General features: G+C 34.6%; 1 protein-coding gene across 11 annotated transcripts in view; it reads right to left on the bottom strand.

Moving 5' to 3' along the window:
- Positions 1-25,087, bottom strand: part of LOC112054318 (TLD domain-containing protein 2) — a 180,121-nt gene that overhangs the window by 64,988 nt on the left and 90,046 nt on the right. For 6 of the 11 annotated variants that reach the window (XM_052881414.1, XM_052881410.1, XM_052881409.1 and 3 more), the window contains exons 3-4: positions 8,888-8,950; positions 5,993-6,090 (exon numbers count right to left, since the gene is read on the bottom strand). In XM_052881414.1, coding sequence (XP_052737374.1) covers positions 5,993-6,090; positions 8,888-8,950 — 161 coding nt within the window. The remainder of the gene's footprint in view (positions 1-5,992; positions 6,091-8,887; positions 8,951-25,087) is intronic. The other 5 variants (XM_052881415.1, XM_052881418.1, XM_052881416.1 and 2 more) reach the window with 1 other exon arrangement.

Here is a 25,087-nt window from a genome sequence, read left to right as displayed (position 1 = left end):
CTCATTTATTTACATGCACTTTTATTTAATAATGCTTATAAAATATAATACAAACCACTATACATATTATTACAATACTTAAAAATGCTATTTCAGGAAGTAAATGACTTACGTACATTTACATTCAATTAGGATGATCCCTTAACCTAATACAAAACCAGATATTATGCATGTACAATCGTACAGTAATGATATATGATTTTGTGTTAGGCGAGTAGCGAAGTAGGAATTCGTGAAGAAATAAGTCTTATCTTACAAACTAATAAACAAAAATTTCATATTTTAAATTAATATATTTGTCTTAGTTTACAAGAAATTCGAATGCTCCTGTAGTTGTTGTTAAGTACTGTGGAAACCTTAAAATTAAAGTTACGAGGGTCCCAAACGCGCCTTGGTCAGAGAAGAGCCCACAATAAACTCAGCCAGGGAAACCTAATCAATTATTGACATAAGCAAGCAACCAACAAGTTATAATGTTTTCAAATACGGGTATCCGAAACTTGTCTTGGAGTTACTAAACGGAAGCTATACTAAATAATTCAGATTTTAAACAGTACGTCGGCCTATACGTATACGTAGGTATACGTATCATATCCATTGGATAGTTTAGAAAATCTACGTCGTAACTGGACAGGCAGCGGAAGCGACTTCATTTTATACAATGACAAAAGATAATGCAAAAACTATTTTATTACTTTTATGCTAAAGTTGGTTTTTCATTACTTTTATTTTACAAAATATAATTTAGGTAGCAAAACGAAAATTTTATTACTGTGAAGCAGTAATAAAAAGTGATTTTTATTCGTACTTCTTACGGATTGTGGCATAAAGTTAGTAGAGGAAATATTTCTATGGAAAACTTTTGAAACTTTTCATGTTATAAGCAAATAACTTTTTTCGCGTGCATACAATACTAATAATATTAATTATTATTTATTAGCAGACGCCTCTTATTCCCTTTCCCGTCGAAATAATAATCATCATCATTAATAACCCATATTCGACTCACTGTTGAGCACGAGTCACCTCTGTCTAGTCAGAATGAGAGGGTTTAGGCTTATAGTGTGCCACGCTGGACAATGCGGATTGGCAGACTTCACACACGTAGGGAATTAAGAAAATTCTCAGGTATGTAGGTTTCCTCACGATGTATTTCCTTCACCGTTTGAGATAAGTGATATTTAATTTCTTAAAATGCACACAACTATAAAGTTGGAGGTGCATGCCCCAGACTGGATTCAAACCTACGCCCTCCGAATCGTAGCCAGAGGGCACATCAACTTATAAAAGTTATAGTTTTCTATTGGTAAAAGAATTTTTAAAGTCCCTGATATTTTGTTATGGCATTTACTCGTAGATTATTATGCACTTTTAACTTGCAACAAATCAATATTGTAACCCGGCGGATGTATATTTTTTACTACACTTATTCGACTCGTGTTCATAGAGCATATATATTATAAAATATTTTCCAGAATTACTAATATACTAATTATAATATTATAATTATAATAATATTATAAATACGAAAGTAATTCTGTCTGTCTGTCTGTTACCTTTTCACGGCTAAACGGCTGAACCGATCAAGATGGATTTTAGTATGATCGTAAATGGGACCTTGGAGCAAAACAAAGGATACTTTTTGACCCTAAAATAAAAATAGAAGGGGGTGAAATAGGGGTTAAAAGTTTGTATGGGAAGTCCTTCATTTTTAGAGTTCTCTACTACTCTACTCTTTTAATTGTTCATCCTACAAATATTATAAACGCGAAAGTTTGTATGGATGTTTGTTACTCTTAAACGCTGAAAATACTAAACCGATTTAGTTGAAATTTGGAATGGAAATAGACATTACTCTGGTTTAACACATAAGTTACTTTTTATCCTGGAAAAGTTCATGGTTCCCGAGGGATTTGTGAAAAAGTAAATTTCACGCGGACGAAGTCGCGGGCGTCTGCTAGTTACTAATAATTATGTCTAAACTGGTTTTAATTAATACATAATCCTATTCCAATTTCTCACTAAAGTGATTTATTAACACATTCGCCGTCAAAAGAGAAAGTAATATATCACTAATTCACGAGTAGGTACGTGTTTACAATTTATGATTGATTTCGCGATGCGAGCGGTTAGTTCGGGGATCCAATTCGAAAGCTATTAGTACCAAATCAGAGCTAAAGGTCACGAGTATGATTTAGGGCAAGTATTGGCAGTGACGGCAAATCAATAACCTTTAGCCCTCGTTCGTACGAGAGTTTTTTTAACGGACGTTAAAAAAGCGTTCAAATACAACAAATGCATTCCCAAGTATATGTTCACACGATAGCGTTTTTAAAACACGTCGCTTTTTGGAGTTTACTCCTTAAGAATCGATTTTTCATATAAAGCCCCCAGTATGAAAAAATATGGGCAGTAAAATTCGATGAACGAATGACAGCGTTACGTTTTTGTGCGCAACCTATTCATCGCACCTTTCACCTTTAAAAAAAATCAAAATCAAAAATCATTTATTTCAAGTAGGCTCAGTTTACAAGCACTTTTGACACGTCAGTTGACTATTTGTAAAGATTCTACCACCGTTTCAGAAGGCAGGTTCTGCTGAGAAGATACCGGCAAGAAACTCAACAGTTGCTCTTTTGAAATGAAAAAGTCATACAGTATTATAATTTACAATTGATAACAATTACAATTTCTTATAGTTTTACTTCCTGTGTGAAGGTGGAAGCTGATCCAACGGCATCCAAGCATCTTTATCATTAAGGAACTCAACAATGTTGTACTTTGAGACGTACATAGTATATGCTGTGGGGCAAAATAAACGTATTTAGACAGTCGATCAGAAATAGTAAAATCCATTCGTGCGTCGCAGCTGACACACACTTTTTTTTCGAGTTGTGTTGCATTTTCAATTTTGGGCGTTGGACATTCATTTAACTTCATTCTATATTTGAACGATTTTTAAAAGACCGTTAAAAAAATTCTCGTGCGAATGGGGGCTTAGGTAGGTACTATGTTGCTTGTGTTCGCTTTGCCTCGGATACGCTGGTCGCTGCATAATGGAGTTGGGTCAGCAGACAGTTGGCAGCCTAGCAGTATGAATGTTTTAAATATATATATATTTTTTAATTTAGAGCTACTTTGCTTTACGATTATGCTATAGGTCTGGACTTATTGAAATTTCTTTTCCCGTTAGAGTATTGTCGCACCATTATACATTTTTATAATTTACTAGTTGAAGCCGCGCGGTTTCACCCGCGTGGTTCCCGTTACCGTAGGAAACGGGGATAATATATAGCCTTATAGCCTTCCTCGATATCTAGCTATCTAACACAAAAATAATTTTACAAATCGGACCGGTAGTTCGTGAGATTAGCAAGTTCAAGCAAATAAACAAACAAACAAAATCTTCAGCTTTATAATATTAGTATAGATATGCATATTCGAAAAGAGGGAATATCATATGGGTAATCTTAAAAAAGGCAAAACAATTAATATTATGAAAAAATATATATATATATAAATCTGACAAATCAACACGCTAATCTTCGTGCTAACAGACGCGCTAAATCCCACAAATGAATCTTTGACGAGTAACATTTCCTGAACATGATCCAGCATCCACAGGGTTAAAGAAAAAGGTTAAAAGCATATATTTTAAATAAATTAACTGTAATGGCTGATTTTTTTTTAATAATTAGCCCCCGACGCAAAAGAGTGTTATATAAGTCGTGTTTCTATTGTGACTTTAAACCTACTGTTCAGTTTTCAAACATTTTCATTATGAGTAGGTGTAATTAAGTTTATGTATGTATCGTGATTCGTGGAGGATGGATATTAAAAATCCAAACAAGCATTGTTTACTGCGTTGTTAATGCAATTAATTGTAGTAACATGCACTTGGACTCTCTTGGCACTATGCTGAAACAAGCAAAATAGCATGCGACGCCAAATAGGTCATTTGTGGACTTATTCCACTCGCTACTTGACTTACTGCCAATAAAATATGTTTTCAGCCCTCGTTTGCATGCAGTTGAGGACGAAATAATATGCCAGATTCTACAGTTACAGTACCGTAAAATTCATCTAAAAAATCTCCTAAAATAATTTCCCTTAAATAATTGTGCCGCAGAAATAAAAATAATCTATTAATTAGTGTCTCTCCGACTAGCGAAATTTGGCAGTCAGTCTATATTTCGGGAGGCAAATAATTGTGCAGCACTCGCGATTCCAGTCCACTTTCTGATGTTCCTCAACCAGGGGTATACCGCCGTATCAGCCGTATAAATGATACAGGCCCTCCGGACTACATACTTCAAGGTATTTCAGGACATATTTCGAGCATGCCCTATGAGGTCATGTTATAGACGATGTTTTTCCAAATAAAACCAGTAGGTCCAATTGCTTGTTCCTACATTCAACTACGAGTACATAGTAACGAAAAACCCCAAATTACTTAACGCAGTTTTCTGCGGCATCAGAACATATGTCAGGAGATGTTGAATCGAAAACATTCAATATCATTGTTGTTGATTATCATTTTAACATAAAAATCTCAATTGTTTCCTCAATAATTTAAGTTCAACATTAACGCGCTGTACAAATTTATATGTCCTATGTGATTTATATCGCGAAAACCTACTTGCGTGATAATATTTCTTGAGCGACGAAATATTGGTAAATCGAGGCGGCCATAAAACCGTAATGGTGTAAACATTTAAATGCTTTTACACTGTAATTTCATTTCCAAGAATAACAATAATTAATATATGTATGTTTGTATGAAGCCAAAATTATACGGTTTCGTTAGTAATTCTGTTTATGACATCAGTCTTACATTCCGTCTGGATATACGTACTAAATAAACTCGTTAGTGACGGCGGCAGTCGTAAATCATCATTGAATTAAATCGCAATAACGAACATCCGTCACTGAAACCGTTTAACGACGATATAAACAAACATAATATATGATAGATTTGGTTATGAATTTAAAGCTAGCTGTGCCGCCCGGTTTCACCCGCGTAAATACCTTTTAGTGGATTTCCGAAAAAGAGTATTGTTGCCGGTAAAAATGACACAAGACTTAGCGTAGACGAGTAGAGGGTATGGCATTGAGGGTTTTCGGGATGCCCTGCAGCGTTTCTCTATTATGGCCCATCGCGGTATCTCACTGTGATAAGCCATCGTATAGAAGTTATCTCTATCTGTTTCTCCAACTACTAACGAACACCTTTTTTTTCAGTCTTCAGGGTCAATACGGAATTGCGTGGCATTACATTGTCTGCCTAGAATATTTCCGTTTCTTCCTTTCTCTTCATTATTTCCAGAGCATTTGTGCTTATAGCTGTCACTCGCCTGCACTGGACTACCATCCGTTCCTTGTGCCTTTCAGGTCGTCACAGGCAGAGCATTCGAATATAACATGTCGCGGAGCAGTGATAGCCCAGCGTATATAACTTCTGCCTTAGAAACCGAGGGCGTAGGTTCGTCCGGGGGATGCACCATGTCATGTGTCTCAAATGGTGAAGGACATAGTGATTAAACCTGCACACCTGAGAATTTTCTTTTTTCTCTACGTGTTTGAAGTCTGCCTGTCTGCTTTGGGCTATCGTGATGGGCTATTTGCCTAACCACACTGAGAAAAATAAGCTACGTACATAAGTGGCTTGCAAATTACTACTAACTACGGGTGCAGCATACGTAACAAAGATCCCGTGTACTGAGTAATGGTACAGCATACTGTAATCATCAATCTCATCCTGGGAGCAGACGAGAGTTCAGAGCACGAGTCTCCTCCGTAGTGAGTAAGTTTTGCAATCATCACATACCCATCTACCGACTATTTTGATGGGACAGCTATGGCCCATCGTCTAGTAACGACGAACGTAGTAGTACCATTACTGGGGATGGTTTCCATTTACAAAAACCATTCGTGACCTAATTCCTACCTGATTGTTCCGTCAAATATTATTATAAAAGAATGTCATGCTCACCTCTATGCACAGCGTCGAACCTCCCTTCCACTTTGGAGCGCAGTGTGTCCAAGTCGAATGGGGCGGCGAAGCCATGGTCCACGGAACGGCTCTTCGACCTGAAACATTCATACAACATAGCCGTTAAGTTATGTCAATAGTCCAAATTGTTTATCGGAAGAAATTTTCAGTCGACATAAATAGATATGGACCACACACGTCGATGTGTCAAATATCGCATACGATATCTTATCATTACAAGTATCGTTTTGTTTGTAAGAGATACTTTAGGATTAATCTAGAATTTTAAAGTAGTTTATTGAACATAATATACTTATCAAAGTGTTAACAATAATAATGTTTTTTCGAGAAACTATTTTCGATTGTCAACACAGGTCTTACTTGACTGTAAGTGACCAGCAAGCTCCAAAAATAAATTGTATCTCTAAATTTATATAATTTATAACAAAATGGCTAAAAAATAAGATTTTTTAAAACACGTACAGAACTTCTTATAATATAAGTACATAATTATCTACCTAGGAATCACTTTTATTTGCCGAATTTCTTTATCACAGATTAAAATTATTATTTTCAACCATGCACGTCGTATGTGAGTGTACATAAGTTGATTGGATACGATTTAATATATAATATTTTCATGTACTACGAGTAATAATAATAATTATTCCATTTGACGAATGGAAGATGTTGGAGGAGGCCATTGCCGATTTTCAAACAGATTTGCAGAAGACTATCAATAGCCAAATACTAGACTAAACTAGGCAATGGCAATTATTACTTTTGTCAATTGTCAAAAAAGACAATTTTACTTTTGTCAATTTCTTGACATGCGTACATATTAAGAATGACTCAATACTATATGCATATATGCATCCAACACATTGTTTATCAGAAAAAAATGATAATATATAATAAATAGATAAACACACATTCAAATTATCACATGAGAATTATGTTACGACAGCTTCGAAGATCGTGAACGTTTGGCAAACCTCATATCTTATGCGAGCTATAGACCTGCAGTTTTAACTGTACAGTTAAATCGTAAGCATGTAATGTCCGTCAGTTTTAACTGTACAGTTATTGCTGATGATTACATTGAAATTTCTATTAGACAAAACTGTAGATACAGTTAAAACTTTGGGTATTTGATATACTCAGTCCATAAATAGGTCAGATCCACATAAACAGAGTGGTTTACTGAATCGCGTTTCGTTAGCTTATCTATTAGGTGTTGTGAAACGGCACATCAAGACTTTGGCGCTTGATAGCATCTAATAAATTACGTTTTAGACACTTTGCAAATGAAATCAATCATGATCCATGGATATGAAAGTAGGACAGATTTTAATCTGCAATCCGGCTATCTATTTTATTGACTTTTACAAAATATAGTAATATATTTTTAATTTTTTACGCGCTTAATGCAAAAAGTAAAATTTTAAACGTGAGTAAATAATAACTGAAGGATTAAATTATAAATAAATAGAAGTTTAAAAGTATTTTAATTACTCAATTCTTCTACCACATTAAAATTTGATAAACATTATTGTCAAATCGCATGTTCATACCCATACTTTAAAAATGATTTTTTCGCTAAATACATAGATTAAAATAAATATCCTAATAATATTTTGCAAATAAAACATACTAACAAACTAATAATGAGCAACAATGACATCAATGGTGCTATTGAAGTGATAGATTAGAGAACCTGTGGTTGCCAGACCTTCGTGATTTTATAAAAGCTTATCAAACTCTTGCCTCTACTAGGTGCTCACTATACTAGCTACTGACCATCTAATAAGTTCACGTGTATGCAGCGCTAACCGCAGGATAGTGTGTTAGTTGCGATCTGCATGATATCATACACATCGCGACCAACACACGGTTAGTTTTATCGTATGTGCCGTTAGCGCTGCAGGCACGTGAGTCGCTAGCATTAGGTAACTATGGAGTTTAGACCTTATTGGCTTTGCAATGATGCAGCTCTGGCTACAACAGGTTCTTCCATAAAGCATGAACACACACATGGGCAGTGGTCCCGGGGACAGGTCGAGAATTTTGTACAAACATGAACTTTGCATAATATAGATGATTTATTATGAAATGTGACACAGATCTCCATCGCAAAACCTCGATACGCAGCAGCCGAGAACATTTCCCGTGTGTGTGTCATGCTTAAAATTACAGTGAAACTTGAATAATTGAGATCCCAATTATCGTCGATTTTTTTTTATGTCTTGAAAAAAAAATATTTACTCCGTATCTTTATGACCACTTTTAAGTGGGCATCGATTAGAATTGTAGGTAGGTACTGAAACCTATTCAGATTCAGAAAGATACCTATTTAAAATGATTTTACATTTTACTAAATATATTTTTCTCACTCAATACAGACTATTAAGGTAAAAAAAAACCTAATAACAATTTTGATAAACTTAGATATCTTATAAATAAAATCTAAATTATAAATAATATCGGAAAAAGTGGTATTTTAATGCAATAATGTTGGAACCACATTGTTATTAACTATAGCAGAGGTTTCTCATATATCTTAACTCAATTCAAAGTTAGGAGTAATTTTGGACAATTTTACCCTTAATTCTGACTTGGTATTAGTTAACAAGCCACTTGCATAAATCTTGTGGCGAATCCCCTGCCGTCGAATGGCGAACCGCTAGGGGTTCACGTACCCCACTTTGAAAAACCTTGTTCTAGGGGAAAGGATCCGTACTCATCACCGAGAGGTGGAGGTTCGTTCCCTGATTGTCGTACCCATTGCTGCTCGTAATACAGTATTTTCCGATCAGTTGGAGGACAGGAATATTGGTCATATTGGTCTTATTTTATTCAGGTTTCACTGTATAACAAAACAAAATGAAGAGTTACCTTTTGTAGGACTGGTCAATGCTTTCGGCACTCCGGGACAGCTGCTGCGAGGCTCGCCTAGACCTGCATGCAACACAACAGGGCTAGCACAGGCGGGACATGCAAACGACATCTAGACATGCCACTCACACGATATAAAAACAACAAAAGTATTATGAGTAGTGAAATAATTCCTTTATTTTGCTATACTCCGCGAAATGAAAGACCAAGCGACAAGGTAAATCCTGTAGGCCTATGTTTTTATTCTGAATAGACTAACGCTTGACTACAATCATGCCTAGTGGAAAGCAATGATGAGGTTTAGGTTGGAGCGCGCTTGCCTAGAAAATTCCTTTTCACTCTTGCCTTGAAGGTGCACAAATAAATCAAAAGGCACAAATCAAAAGTGTTACTTTTGATTTATTTGTGCACCTTCAAGGCAAGAGTGAATAGGAATTTTCTAGGAAATATAGAAACCGTAAGGGAAATCCACATCTTCGCTTTTCTTATTATTATGACATCAACCACACACGTTCAAGCGCACTGTAAGTCTGCAGCGCGCTTAGGGATGGGCGAAGTGAAAAATTTATCTTATATTTATAATTCCGATATTTTTTTCACTTTCACTATGCGCGCTGCGGGCTTGACGGTAGCTATATCTACTTTAACGTGTGAGACTGCCGTAATGCACACCAAAACAAATCTCGAGGCGACAGAAAGACAAAATGTGTCGATTAATAGTGGCAAAATCTTTCTTCCTATCGCAATGTCAGGGAAAGCGATATTTTGGTTTCCGCCGCTTTTGGTCGACATTTGTTTTACTTTTGTCTCGAGATATATTATGATGCACATCCTGAGCCTGTAGTGCGTAGGTACTCTACCAAAATCAATAGCGAAACTTCTCAAATCTAAATCAAACCTTATAAAATCGATTACTTGACTGAACAAGCAGATTGCACATTTGATGTTAAGTGTAAACCAACACTTCGCTGTGCACACTCGCTAGTTCGCTAGGGACACGTCATGTTTAGTGACATTCAACCTAAGGCATAGTTTATAAGCCTCATATGCCTGTATTTAACTGGCAAACACCCTTCAGATGGGAACACGAATTATCCTCAGAGGATACTCCAGCTTCGGAGTGAAACGTACATACAGCTCGTGCGGAATAACTTGACACAGGGCTCGAATGATATTTATACTGTGGTTGGTAGCCATATGTCAAGTTAATGCGCACGAGTTACAGAAGATTATTTGTCAGGTCTAGGTGGCATAGTCGCGTGGATTTTACGTAGAATAGCAAAATAAATCAATTATTCACTATTTTTGAATGAGCTTCCGCAAAGTATCGCCCGATTCATTATCAACACTTCATTATCCATACTTCCTATACAAAGGAAGTGTTTACAGTCGGAATGACAATAAAATTATTAATATACAGGCGACACTTTTAAGTGCTCAATAAACTGTATGAGTAGCAAATTCTAGAAATTATGCATTGGCCAAATAAATAAAAAGAAAAGTTAAAAACGTCCGGCAGTGGCGATATCAATAAAATACAGGGACGTTTGTCCAACGCGAAACGTTCATAAAAATGTGTGCCATAAATTATTGCAACGTGATAAAAATGAAAGTACTATATAACAAAAAAAAACGCAAAACAAAATAATAACCACATGGCTACATGCGATGGTAAATAAAAAGAAAATAACATGCATTGCATTGTAAATACATGTGTATTTTTTACTCTGGTTTAAATATTGTTACAAATACATAAAAAAACATTCATCAATGTAAATATAAAACCATACTGGAGTGTAGTATCCTAACTTAAATTTTGGTTTTACATTTCAAATGCTGACTGCATTACTATATAGGTATAGTCTATATAAGTGTGTATGGGATAATTAATAATAAATTTATTTAATACGTAATTGTCAAGATAAATGGTTTTGTCTTGTTTAGGAGTTCCTATAACGGCCTGTCGAATTAATTATCAGACTAGCTCTATAGTCTAAGGCAGGGGTTCCCAAAGTATGGGTTGCGACCCAGAGATGGGTCGTGAGCGAATATTGAGTGGGCCCTGAAACAAGAAATCCGATCGGACTAACAGCCGGACGACCACAGACTAGAAATAAAGTTATAAATTTACAATAATTATTATTTATTGTTGACTATGATGATGACCCAACCTCACCACAAAGACTGTGTAATCTGAGCGTTACCAATATATTTTATGGCTCCTTTTTAAGACGGTCAAGAGGTAGGTCCTGACTTAGTCCGTTTTTGTTAGGTGGGTCGGGAGTCGGGACCCAATCAAGTTTGGGAACTACTGGTCTAAGGTAACACGTCTATGGTACCTATAGTAATATTCTATTGTGATAGAAATTACGAAAGTAGGTATACTTTGAGTCAAGTGGAACACCAGGATTAGTAAATGCTACTAATTTAGTTTCTTGAATTTGGCATACTTAACTGAAGCTTGCAATAGACAGCTTTGCTTTATCTCAGCGTAATGGTTACAACATTAGTTGTCCTCGTTATTTCCGCTCTTCACGTGGACCAGCACATTGGCCTATGCGTTGGTCTGTATGTTGGCTCATATATAGTGCGCGCAAGATAAGTTGTTGCATGGCCAAAATCGGAACCGAGCAATTGCAGTCGGAGCGGGGCACCTGGTTTGACGTCCCGGGACGAATAGGCCGCGATGCCTAAACCCCGAAAGGGGTTGGAAGAATAAGACCGGGGTAGAGAAAATTCCCTCGCGACGTGAAACGACTACAACGTTTGCCATAATGTTGACCAACTTCAAGAGCGGGTGCTACAAGATAGCCAACATAATGGCCAGAGTTTTTAACCAACGTGAAGAACGGGCTTTGGAGAAAAAAGTGTACTAAACGACACATATGTAGCTTAATGGTGGTTTTTATGTTTGACTGATCACGCATAGGCGACAATCGCAGTTGATGGGAATTGATAATAATAAACGTAGACTTAAGATGAAACGTTATCTTGTATAAACAATACGTATTGCATTAGCATGCATTGTTCTCCTGTAATAGAAAAATGCGGTTTTCAATAGAAGCTTGTTATAAAAAAAATACATTAACCTGGTACGTACACACATTCTGATTGACTGTGTTTACGCGCAATAAACTCGTATTATATAAATTATAAATAATAGTTTAGTTTAGTTTAGTTTAGGTATAAACAATCAAAATATCTATAATAATTATATTCAAGACCCATTCTCTATTATTTTAAATTCTAGCGTTAATACGAAAAATGGTAACATTAGCAAATTACGAGAACCTGCTTACAGCATTGAAAACGTATCACTTTATGTGGTTTCAAACGTGACTCGCGTAAATATACTCTGTGGTTCAACACTAGAAAGTGCTCATAGTTAGGAGTCACTCATCGGGCGATGGAGAAAGCAAATCAGAAATCAGGAGATCCAAAGAAACCTTACTTGACCTATATGCCCAGTGACGTCGATAGCTCATGTGGTCAATATATGCAGATTTCCTAACCATAAATTAAAGTTAACATTTTTAATAAATTTCGAAAATTGATGTGGTCAATAAATGGTTTATGCAGTTTTCCTAATTATAATTAATTATAAACACTGCAATAAAAATTACTAAGGGATATTTTTTAAATCAATTATTATTTGACGAAACAAGATATAAACCAGGGCCTGTGGCCATGTGGCACGTCGATATTGTTTCTACAAACGTTAAAGCTTCAAAAACTAACAAAATGTATGGGAATGACAGAAGCTATCGACAACTTGATCACGTGACCTGCCGATAGTAAATGTCATTCCCATAATACATATTCTTAATTTTCGAAGCGTTAGTGTTTGTAGAAAGTGAATGACTTGCCACATGGCTACGAGCCCTGATGTTAAGTGTTACGAGTATAATATACGCCTATAAATAAAGGTTTGACTTGCAGGTATATCTTATAATAACCACTACCTAAATATCTATACTCCGCCTCACAATCTTTTTTTTTATTCTCACTTGGAAATTTTAACAGGGGTTCATGGAGCCGAAAGTTTTAGAAACCCTGGTGTACGCAATGCATAAAAAATATCCATTTTATTGCTTTTTACAATTTATTACAGTCATGTTAATCCCGAGTAATTATGACTGTGTCATCTTGTTTACACATGCTGTGCCAGCGGTTGATCCGGAAGAGAGTTTTAAAACATTAATTAGTGAGTATGTTAAATGTCACGTGGCAAAAATAAAACAGAATTTATTTCCATCACATTACATTTTACACAAAATTCCCTCATTCACATTAAAAGCGTAATAAAAGCATTAATATAACTGATATAGAAAACTTTATATTTTTCTCAATATTAATTACATCCGCTATGCAAACAAATGCACCATGTGATATTTTAAGAAATTGACATAAACATTTACAGATATAAATATAATACAAAACGAAAAATGTTCAATTCGGAAATCTATAACAAATATAAAACTGAATCCCCAAATGTTTTGTTTCGGCAAATTATTTCTATTTGATAATTATGTAGATTTTATTTAGGTACAGAAAATAGTAAAAACGACAGTTTTCTTTTCATACGTAGAACTGTCCAGTTTATTCGCGACAAAAAAAAAACTTTTTACCAATTGGTCCTAAAATACTCCAGCATGGCTGTCATTAATGTAAAATGCACTCCACACTTCACAAACTACGATTATATTATTATGTAAATGCTAACTAACGGGGTCGAATATGGTACTGTGATTAATCAAGTGTAAGCGAAACAAAGCGTCTAACTAACTAGCAATGATTTAAGTTCGTTATTATATAAATGTTTCGTAAACGGCTTAACTAGAACTCGACCCCAGAGGGATAGGAGAGGCCATTCACAAGTGGCCCGCGACGTTTCGTGCGATCTCCAGTGTGCGGTTCAAGTGAGCATGTGTGAAGAGGTCTCCGTAGAGTGGTCTCGCTCGAGCTAATCGCAGAAGTGGAGTACGGAGGGCACGTCCTTGCCGCCGGTCGCGTTCGCACTCCAATATTTACAAACATCGCCGCTTCTGCATTATCTCTTGTCTACTTGTTCTCATTAAGATTATTTGCGTCGACGTTATCGCAGACATTTACCACCGATTTATTGCACGGTTTAGAACGGAAAACAATCCGATAAAATTTATTATTAGACACTGGCAACTACTTTTTACCTGACTGAAAATTCTCGTAACAAGTTATATTTGAATACGTGAAATCGATAAAAAACTAAAACACAAGCGTATAAACGAAATCTTTTTTAGAATAAACAGAAAAGATTTAACTGTAAGTCAAAATGTAATATAAAACTTATACGAAGTTCTATATTTAAATCTGTTGTTAGTAGTAGGTAGGTAGAAATCGCAAAAAGGCGATCTCTCCCACAAAGCGGAGTAGCTTTCCATGAGATTTCCCCTCGGTAACAAAAAATAAACAACAAAGGTTGTTTCTCAAATGACTTTTATATAAAGAAGCCCTATATAAAGAGTATATTTTTAGCAATTCATTTGAAATCTTACCTACTATTTATTTCTCAATGGAGTTATTGACCTCACACAGACTGTTTGTCGATAGTTCATATTACTTATTGAACGCGGCGTCACTCGTGGGCAGTGGCGTGTACAATGTTTTAACTTGGGTATGCACTATACGTACAAACTGCACAAAATTAAAAATTCCTTCTTCTATACAGATTCGTAATGATTCTTCTGAATAGGCAGTACATGATAGCTTTCATATGAAGTGTACCCAGTGTATTATATAATATGTGCTACGATTTCATGTTTATGTACGTTTATTATAGACCCTACAGACAATGTTTATAAAATTATCTTTACTTGTATAATTTATCTTGTTTTCAATAGAACCATTCCGGTCACTTTCTAATTGGCACAGTAGTTTTCCATTCATCGATTAAATTATTATAATTAATATTATGCAATTTAACTCGACTTGTATCGCAGTGATGACCTTAAAATGAGGATACGAATACGAGACTGATTAAAAAATATAAACAAGTTAATAAAAGTGTTAAATCAACTTTTTTCGTCTGCCTGATTTTTTCGTTTTTGAACAGTTTCTTTCCTTAAACTTAATGATTAGTTTATGCTTTAGGTATTGATTATTTGATAATATATGTTGTCTGCGACATCGTTCGCTTGAATTTTTACTACATCGCGGAAATCCTGTAAAAAATGGCCCTTTGTTTGTTTGTTTAAACGCGCATACCTCTAGAACTGCCAATGGCATTTTTACACACAGAAAGTCATAAGTTTGTGTACTCCTCCTTTACACACACAGGAACACATAGGCCACTTTTCATCCAGGAAAAATTCATGGTTCCTGTGGGATTTGTGAAAAACCGAACTACACGCGAAGTCGCTGGCGTCCGCTAGTTTTTTTATATGATGGTTTGACTTTTGAGTAGGATATTTATTTTAGCCAAATTAGAAGTGCATGGAAATAGATTGAAAGTTTGTATAAAAGTCAGTTGTTTAAAATTCGAAGACTCGTTTTCTATACCATTATATCATAAAGAGGTAAAGCTTGTGGTGTTGTAGGGGGTTATCTCTGGATCTACTCAATTTACAAAACTGCATTACAAATAGAAAGCTACGTTATTTGTTAGTGTCTTAGGCTATACTTTATCCTCGCATGCTTACGAAAACGAGAACTACCGCGGTGCTTCGGCTAGTTAGCAATCACTAAAGTTCGAAACAGTTAAGTGCAAGTAAACAAACAGTTGAAGCCATAAGCAACTATTGCACAGCTCACTTCACTGTGTTTTCCTTTCCCCGTTGTAACTTTCGTATTCAACTCACACCCGCGGCCCGGAAACCAGTTTCATAGTGTTCATTTAACTATTGGCGGAGGGCTTTTCAACTGTGCAACAAACGAATAATTATACCCACTGCTGGCTTCAAATAAACAAACCCTTGACTTGCAAACCGCATAGCCGCAACAATTGCAGCTTCTTATAAATAATATTGTGTGGAAGGTGTCCATTACGACGGATTATGTGACACGTTACTAGAAACAATAACAAATGAATAGAATACAATAGAAATACAATATTTATTAAATTTTTTTCTATTTTTTTCCAAGCGTGCAGTTAGAATAACATGTTATTAATGTTATTCTAACTGCACGCTTGGAAAAAAATAGAAAAAAATATATGATTGTATATATGTAAAGAAAAAAATACCTGTTTGTTGGAATTTTACATTATATTTACGAGTAATTAAAGTATTTTAATGAACTGTTCGGTAGATTAAAATTATAGAAATTCGGGGTAGCTTCTAACTTGGAATCATAAAAATGATAAACAACCATAAGAGTCCTTGGAAATTATAGTTAGATAGTTTAGCGAAAAGGCAATTAGCAATGCCACCATCCCCCTACTTGGTACACCTATCCATTGGCTCGATGTAATAACGCCATAAGCTAGTATGAAATTAATTGTAATAGATATATCAAGATAAGGACCTATTCTAACCAAGTACATTAAGCGATCGACATCTCTAACACCAAAAGATATTTAGATCATAGATGTTTAATCAACATCACAAACTGTATAACATAGTAGTTATAACAAAAACAATACTTTTAATGTACGGCATATTTATATTTGCTATTGACAACCCATGAGAAAACACATTGCTCAATCAATAGCACGCAATCTTTAGAAATAAAGCAAAAAAAAACAGGATTCTTTTCAATCATGGGTAATTGTAACAATCACTATGTAATTAATGTTTTAGTTCGAGAAATGTCTACATTGTGCAAACAACTTGTACCGTTGTAAAAAAATAAATAAATACGCCTTACCAACTTATAATGCGGCTCAGTTATTGCCAAACTTGTAATCAGAATTGTGTGTTAGCAACTGTTGCAATCATAGAGCAATCAATATTTCTACATGATCAGTATTCTATATCAGGTAATGAGGAGTTTCTAAGTTATCATCATCATCATCGTCATCATCATCATCATCATCATCATCATCATCATCATCATCATCATCATCATCATCATCATCATCATCATCAACAGCCAATTGACGTCCACAGCTGGACTTAGGCCTCTTGCATAAACACCACGGTCTCGAGCCACCACCATCCAACGACTCCCTGCAACCCACTTGATGACTTCGGTTCACCTAGTGAGCGGTCGACCAATACTGCGCTTTTCGGTGTGGGGTCGTCATTCCAGCACCTTAGGACCCCAACTTCCATTGGCTCTTCGAACTATGTGAACTGCCCATTGCCACTTCAGCTTTACGACTCGCTGAGCTATATCAGTGACTTAGGTTCTTCTACGGATCTCCTTATTTCCAAGCATAGCTCGCTCCATCGCCCGCTGAATGACTTTAAGCCTTAAGGCAAACTAAAGTTTCTAAGTGCCTGAAGACAAAAGTTCTCGAACAGAACAGACATGAATTAAGAATTTGAAACATGATTGCTATTCGCAAAGTTAACAGCTGGTTTATTTTCACACAAGCACGAGCCTCATAAGAAGGCTTAACAGCATATAGATGAAGCGAGAGCTATGCTCAGAGTATCTGTGCACTGCATGATCCAATAAACATGAGGAAACTTGACAAAAAATTAAAGTAACCATAGCTGTACGAATAGCAAACTTAAGTGACAATGGAAGTGCCACATTAGAAGAACCGATGGACGTTGAGGTTTTACTAGAATAAATTAGAACGCCAAAAGAGATTTTCGATTCCACTCTACTAGTATTTCCGTCAATTGTGAACCGGGTTTTGTGGTTACTTTATCAACTTTTATCAACTAACTTCCTATAATTTAAATTTTGCAAATATATGATGAAGATTAAAAACTAAATTTTATCACTTGCGACATCATAATTAACATTATTGCATTAACACTCTTCAATCGATTAACTTACTCAAAGTTAAACGATTCAATAATAAAAAGGTCAGGCAATATCTTAATAAATCTCTGTAGTAATAAATGGCCGATGATTACCAATATATTTATAAGTACCTACTTACTCATAACGGTGCGGTGGCGCTAGTGTCACGATAAACATTTGCTCTGCGTATATAATATCTTTAAAAATAGTTAAAAGCAGTGTTTGTGTTGAAAAACTATACAAGATTGTGAAATACCTCAAATGTAAGCCGTGACATTGTTCTCAAAAGCAAACTCCGTAGAATAACATTGAAAAAAGCAAAAGAAAATAACAGTGTTACGAACCGTTACAAAACTTCTAAACAACAAACAAAGTGTTTTACAGTGTTAAACTTAAACTGGACTTATAGTAACCACCAATATAAACAATTAATAAAGATTTTTTTTCCATTATAAATAAAAAAGTTTAAAAGTGAATCAATAACAAGTGAATGTTCATCATCAACTCTTGAAAAATTGACAGCTGTTACGTAATTTTCAAGTTAAAACAAAAGTGTATTAACAATAAAAACTTTGAACATTCCTCATTCCCTTGGAAATTTTATCGAAATATGTGAAACAAAGACTTGAAACAGTGTAAAAATACAAAAAAGAACAAAAGTGACAAATAAGTTAGTGGAGTGCGGGTTGTTTATTAAATCAAATAATAACGAACTCATTTCATTGAGACTCACGGTATCATTCGTCGCTTTTAACGTAACGTTAATATATTTCGACGAAGGCTTATAGACTTGGTTAGACTAGTGGTGCTAAACGTGAGAACTATCTTATTGTCCCTGTGTTCAAGCCCCGCCTTCCGAAATCTTTTTTTTGTTTTCTTATTTTCATTTTTATTTTTTTATTTTTTATGAGTTTATTTTTGAATAATAATATAAAATCCTAATAATAATAAAAAATAATAAACAAAAAAAAAAAAACAAAAATTAAAAATAAAAGTATATATTAAAGGATACAAAAAAAAAAATATATATATATATATATTAAAATAAAAAGAATAAAAAAAAAAAAATAAATAAATAAATAAATAAATAAATAACAATAAAAATAACAATTACTCAGTTACACTGAAATTTGATTTACAACATCAGGGCTTTTGCATAACATTAACACGCAAAATACCACCAGAATGGATAACCTACAACAGCTATTTGATCAAATGAAATCCGAGTTGTCAAACCACACGAAAGCAATTATTGCCCAATTGGATGAGAAACTTGTACCATTTACCCAGGAAATACAAGAATTGAAATCTGAAAATAATATATTGAAAGAAAAAATTTATAACCTTGAAAAACAAAAAAGGTTAAATAACATTATTCTATACGGTATAAAAGAAAACGAAAGCCCATCCACTAGTCTAATGGAAGTTGTAACAAATAAGATTAACGATGACTTGAACATTAATATTGAAAAAAGAGATATAAACATGGTTTATAGAATTGGAAGAAGTGACACTAAAAACAGTAGGGAAAGACCCGTGCACGTGTCATTTATCAATAACTGGAAGAAAAATGAGATCATGAAGAATAAGAAGAAATTGAAAAACGCATATGTTGCGGAGGACTATCCTAAAGAAATCCTCGACAAAAGAAGAGATCTTCTTCCAAAACTCAAAGAAGAAAGAGAGAAAGGCAAATACGCATTCATAGACTATGATAAATTAATCATCAAAGAGGGGAAGTTCGATAACGGAAAGCGCAAAAGAAACACTTCAGCGTCACCCAACTCAATCGAACACCCTTCTAAACAGCAAATAACAGGAAAAACAAACAGACTTAATGCATTCGATATTATGAGGAATAGAAGCAACTCCCTGCCCACCAGAGCCCAAACTCCAGAAAAGAAAGCATAGGATATAATCATCAGCCACCGCCACCAGAACAGAACAACAAATAAACAACAACTAAATAATTTTAAAAACAAAACATTTCCCAAGCCGACTGGTCATCGTGGGGAATTAGACCACTACCCTCCACCTTACAGTAACAAAAACAAAAATAAACATGAAACATTAAAAGTGTGCACCTTTAATGTAAGATCACTAGCATCTGAAGAAAGATACCTAGAACTAAACTACGCCCTAGAAAATATTAACTTTGACATTTTGGGGCTATCAGAAGTAAGAAGATTGGGCTGCAAGATTGAAGAACATAAAGACTACATTTTTTGCTACATAGGTCAAACCAAAGGCTTGCACGGTGTGGGATTCCTGATAAAGAAAAAATACAAGAACAACATAAACAACTTTACAGGTATTTCAGAAAGAGTAGCTCTTCTACAGCTAAAGTTTGAATGTTTTTCTTTGTCAATAATCCAAGCTTATGCTCCTATAGAAGAATCAACTCAAATTGAGATTGATCAATTTTATACAGACATTGAGGCTGCTCATGCACTAGCTGATGAGAAAGTCCTAGTAATAGGTGATTTTAATGCTAAAATAGGATACCCCAAGCCAGACCACCATCCAGTAATGGGTAAATATGGATATGGAAAACGTAATGAGAGAGGTGAGCGTCTAATAAACTACGCTCACGAATACAAACTATCTATAATGAACACATTTTTCACGAAGAAAGGAAACCGTAAATGGACATGGATATCACCAGACCAAAAAACCAAGAATGAAATTGACTTCATAATGATAAATAGTTGGAAACTAATAACGAACGTAGAAGTACTGAACAATATACAGTTTCCTTCTGATCATAGACCAGTGCGAGCTACACTACTTTTAAATCACGTAGGGAAGAGTAGAAGAAACTACGTAACAGCACTAAATATTCCAAAAACAGAAGTCGAAATCAAAACTTACATCGAAAATTTACAAAAAAATATGAAAGACAAAGAAATAGAGACAGACACAAGGAACATCCAATCATATTATAACCTTTTGGAAAAGGGTATAACGGACAGCTTGAAGTCAATAAAAAGAACCCAAGTAGAACGACAGAATATATTTAGTAAACAGACAGACCAATTAATTAAAAGACGCACGGAACTAATACGCACAAAGAATAAAACAAAAGAAATGAAAAATGAACTTAGCAGAATTTACAAACAAGCCAATAAATCAATTAAGAGGGATTACAGAAATCACAGGAAAGAAATCATTACGAGGAATATCAAAAAGTTCAGAAGTACCAAAAGAGCAAATAAAGAATTAACAACACATAAAACTTGGATACAAAAACTAGAACAAAACTCAATGGAAACAAAATCAAGAAACGACATAATAAACCTTGCAACAGACTTTTACAATAATTTATACCAGAAAAGAAATGACTGTGAAATTGTAATACAAACAACAAGCGGAGAAGAAATTGATACAAATCATGTTAAGCCAATTGAAGGTTTGGAGATCTGTAAACACATTAAGAGGTTAAAAGCCGAGAAGAGCCCTGGCTCAGATGGACTATGCAATGAAGTTCTTAAAATTGGAGCACCTATTTTGATACACCATCTGTTACATTTATTTAATATGGTACTGGACACAGAAACAGTACCACAACAATGGTGTACATCAGACATAATTCTGCTTTACAAAAAAGGAAACCCTCTAAACATAGGGAATTATAGACCCATAAGCCTACTAGCCAGCACTTACAAACTATTTTCTTCGATACTCCTGGAAAGGTTAACACATGATATTGATTGCCTACAACCAAAAGAACAAGCAGGCTTCCGGTCAGGATTTAGTACAGTGGACCATATACAGACGATAGAACAAATTATAGAAAAGTACCGAGAGTTCAACAGACCTCTGTATCTGGCCTTCATTGATTACAGTAAGGCCTTCGACAGCATCAGCCATTGTTCGATATGGAATGCCTTACGATGCTCAAATGTAAATCAAAAATATATTAACATCTTAAAATATATATATACAAACAGTACAAGTAAGGTCAAACTGGAAAAAAGAGGAGAAAAGATAAAAATAGAAAGAGGAGTTAGACAGGGAGACCCCTTGTCACCGAAGCTTTTCATCGCTGTACTCGAAAATATATTCAAGAAGCTAGACTGGTCAAACAAGGGGGTGTTAATAAACGGGTGCTATCTAAATCATTTAAGGTTCGCAGACGACATAGTCATAATAGCTGAAACCTCTAAAGACCTAGAAGAAATGATGAGATCACTTGATGATGAAAGTTCCAAAATTGGCTTGGAAATGAATGTAAGCAAAACAAAGATAATGACTAATAGCCATAAAAGGCACATTGAAATAAAAGGAAATAACATGGAATATGTAAACGAGTACCTATATCTGGGGAAACAGCTATCATTTAACAAGTTCAATAACGAAGATGAAATAACAAGAAGAATCAACATAACTTGGAAAAAATTTTGGTCACAGAAAGAAGTCCTTAAAGGAAATTACGACATGCATTTGAAAAAAGTAGTTTTTGATTCGTGTCTTTTACCATGCTTACTATACGGTTGCCAGACCTGGATATTTACAAACAAAACAAAACAACAAATTAAATGTACTCAGAGAGCAATGGAAAGAAGCATGTTGAAGATTAGGAAAATTCATAAAGTGAAGAATGTGACCATCAGACAAAAAACTAAAGTGACCGATGCTCTTAGCCATGCACTCACACTTAAATGGAAATGGGCCGGCCACATCTCAAGATATGTAGACAAAAGATGGACTATTGAAGCAACACGATGGAAAGGTCCATTAGGAAAAAGAAATGTAGGAAGACCAATCCGACGGTGGGCTGATGATATCATTCAGATAGCCGGAAACGAATGGATGAAATCTGGCAAAGACAGGGAGTTGTGGAAGAAGATGGAGGAGGCCTTTACCCTTTCAGGGGTCCATATTTAATAAGAACTTACTAACTAATATTACTAACATAATTTAAGAAAACTTACTAACAGACTACTAACAACTTTTGAAATGTAATTTAGATATGTAAATTTAGATATGGAATAAACGGCTTATTTATTTTTATTTTATTTTACTTACTCATAATGCTTTATTGTCAATACACCTTTCTATATTTATCGTACAACATGATTTGCTTCCTACAATCATCAAAAATAAATACAATAAAGAAAACTTTGAATGGATTAAAAATGTTGTTACAACCGGTACACATAATTACGATAGAAATGAACTTTAAACGGAAAAGGAACGCATATTTTTAGTTCTGTGATAATCAGGTTTCGTTTACAATAGAACTGACGTCAACACAAAGTAACGTTACCTACCTTGTTATGGTTAACTCAAACTAATATGAACATACACTATTGTTTTTATTAAGAGCAACATTAAGTAGATACGGAAATGCGTACGTATCTAGTAACCTACAGAAACACGAGGTCGATGACTCGCGGGGTATTGTGAAACAGCCTACGCGCACTATCGCACGCGCGCGGTGGTCAGCCATGATTATTTACTATTGCACAATCAGACGAATAACTTACACGAAGGGAAAGACCATCTGTTTCATTCCTTTTACACGTACAAGGAAACGAAAGTGAAAGAACATGAAAGAAAACTAGTTAAATACAAACGACAAATAACTTAACAATTCAAGTATTTTTCATGTGAACTTTAATTCAGAATTATCTTTCTATCAAGATCAACTCAGTAGATAATTTTTCGTACCTATCTCTTTTGAACAAATCAAAATCCTTTTACTTGATATCGTATCAACTAAATATTGTAATATTGTAGAAAAAACACATTATAAAACTAGGAATGAAATTACGAAAATTAGATACAAAGCTTAAAAATTGTTAATGCGAAAACAAACATGGAAAACTCAGGGCAAAACTGTACAATACATTTACAGTAAACATTGTTTTTAGGATTAGAGACAAATTCTTCTCCCTTTCTTTACTAAAAACAGATCACGAAAACTTTATTAAGAGCATAAATATTTTCGCTGGTCTAACAGAATGTCTAATTCATCGTTATAGTCATTATAAGATGCGGAAAATGAAGGCTGTGTTACAATAAATCAATGGAGAACGCGTTTAATGCGTGGGCCTACTTTTGATACAGATTCACGAGTAACTGGCGCAATAACTAAATTACTCATGTGTACTCGTGTGACGAAAACTGATTAACCAACAACTTATATTATGTAATTTGGATACTAAACCATTATTACGAGTATTAATGTATTTTTTTTTATGTTAGGTAATGAACTTATTGATACCAGAGAAACAATAGTATAATAAAGGATGATAAAAATGTGATTTATAAATTCGATCAGTATTTATATCACACCACTAAGCAAGGTGGTTTTATTTGTAGAAAATGATTAACCTCAGAATAAAATACCGAAACCTAGGTGCATTACGATTGTATATAATATAAACGAAACAATACATGTTATGGGAAAAGATACAATATGCATCTGTGAATGGGTATTGTGGCCATTTGAATTACATGCTAGTTGACCCTAATGACAACGAAGGCCTTTCAGTATGCTAGCATTTCACAAGACAAAGGAACATATAACTACCGCAGCACATTAAAATGCACCTACCATGTACAAAGGTGCAATAGATTTATTGTCTAGTCGGCTGATAGTCTCTTTGTGTCGACATAGTTAATCGGCGTCTAAGCGGCGCACGTTAACCGTTTAATGCCAATATCTGCCCACGAAAGTGGCCTCCACTCAGGGACATTTATAATTTAAAATTGCTGCAAATGGTCACTTAAGCATAAAAGGACTAATCATCAAAAAGCAGAGGGCTGTATAGTCGTAAAAAGAAAACTAGTAGTTTAAAGAAATTTTTATTAAAGACCTCTTTCTTTTTGAAAAGTGTGTTCCGTTCTTTACCTTGGTTAAAGTAATGATACAAACTTTACCACTGATTTTGTTTACCTTGTTTTTGGTATAATTACTTGATTATATTAAGTTGTCGTAGGTCCACTTGTTGAAATCGGGTCATTAATTTTGGCGTTGTAAGTTAATAAACTCATTATACTTAAGTTGCTAATTATTCATACTAATTAAGTAATAGCTGTATATTTTTACCTCATTGCAACACATGTAAGCAAGAGTATTATTTCTCAAGTATTGTTCATTGTTAACAATGTAAGTTTTATAGAAATAAATAAGAAATAACACCATAATTATGAAATACAATTAAAATATCATATCCTAAACCACATCAGTTTTATGATGTGGTTTTTTACAGAAATCCTCACATCGTCGATGTTTTAAATACCAATTAGATACGTGAATCAAATCAAAAATATGTCGTAAAGAGGAAAATCTAATAA

This window comes from Bicyclus anynana, chromosome 4 (genome assembly GCF_947172395.1).
Source record: "Bicyclus anynana chromosome 4, ilBicAnyn1.1, whole genome shotgun sequence".
Lineage (NCBI taxonomy): Eukaryota > Metazoa > Arthropoda > Insecta > Lepidoptera > Nymphalidae > Bicyclus > Bicyclus anynana.
Note: the sequence above shows the minus strand (reverse complement) of the source record. Positions and strands in the feature narration are given on the sequence as shown.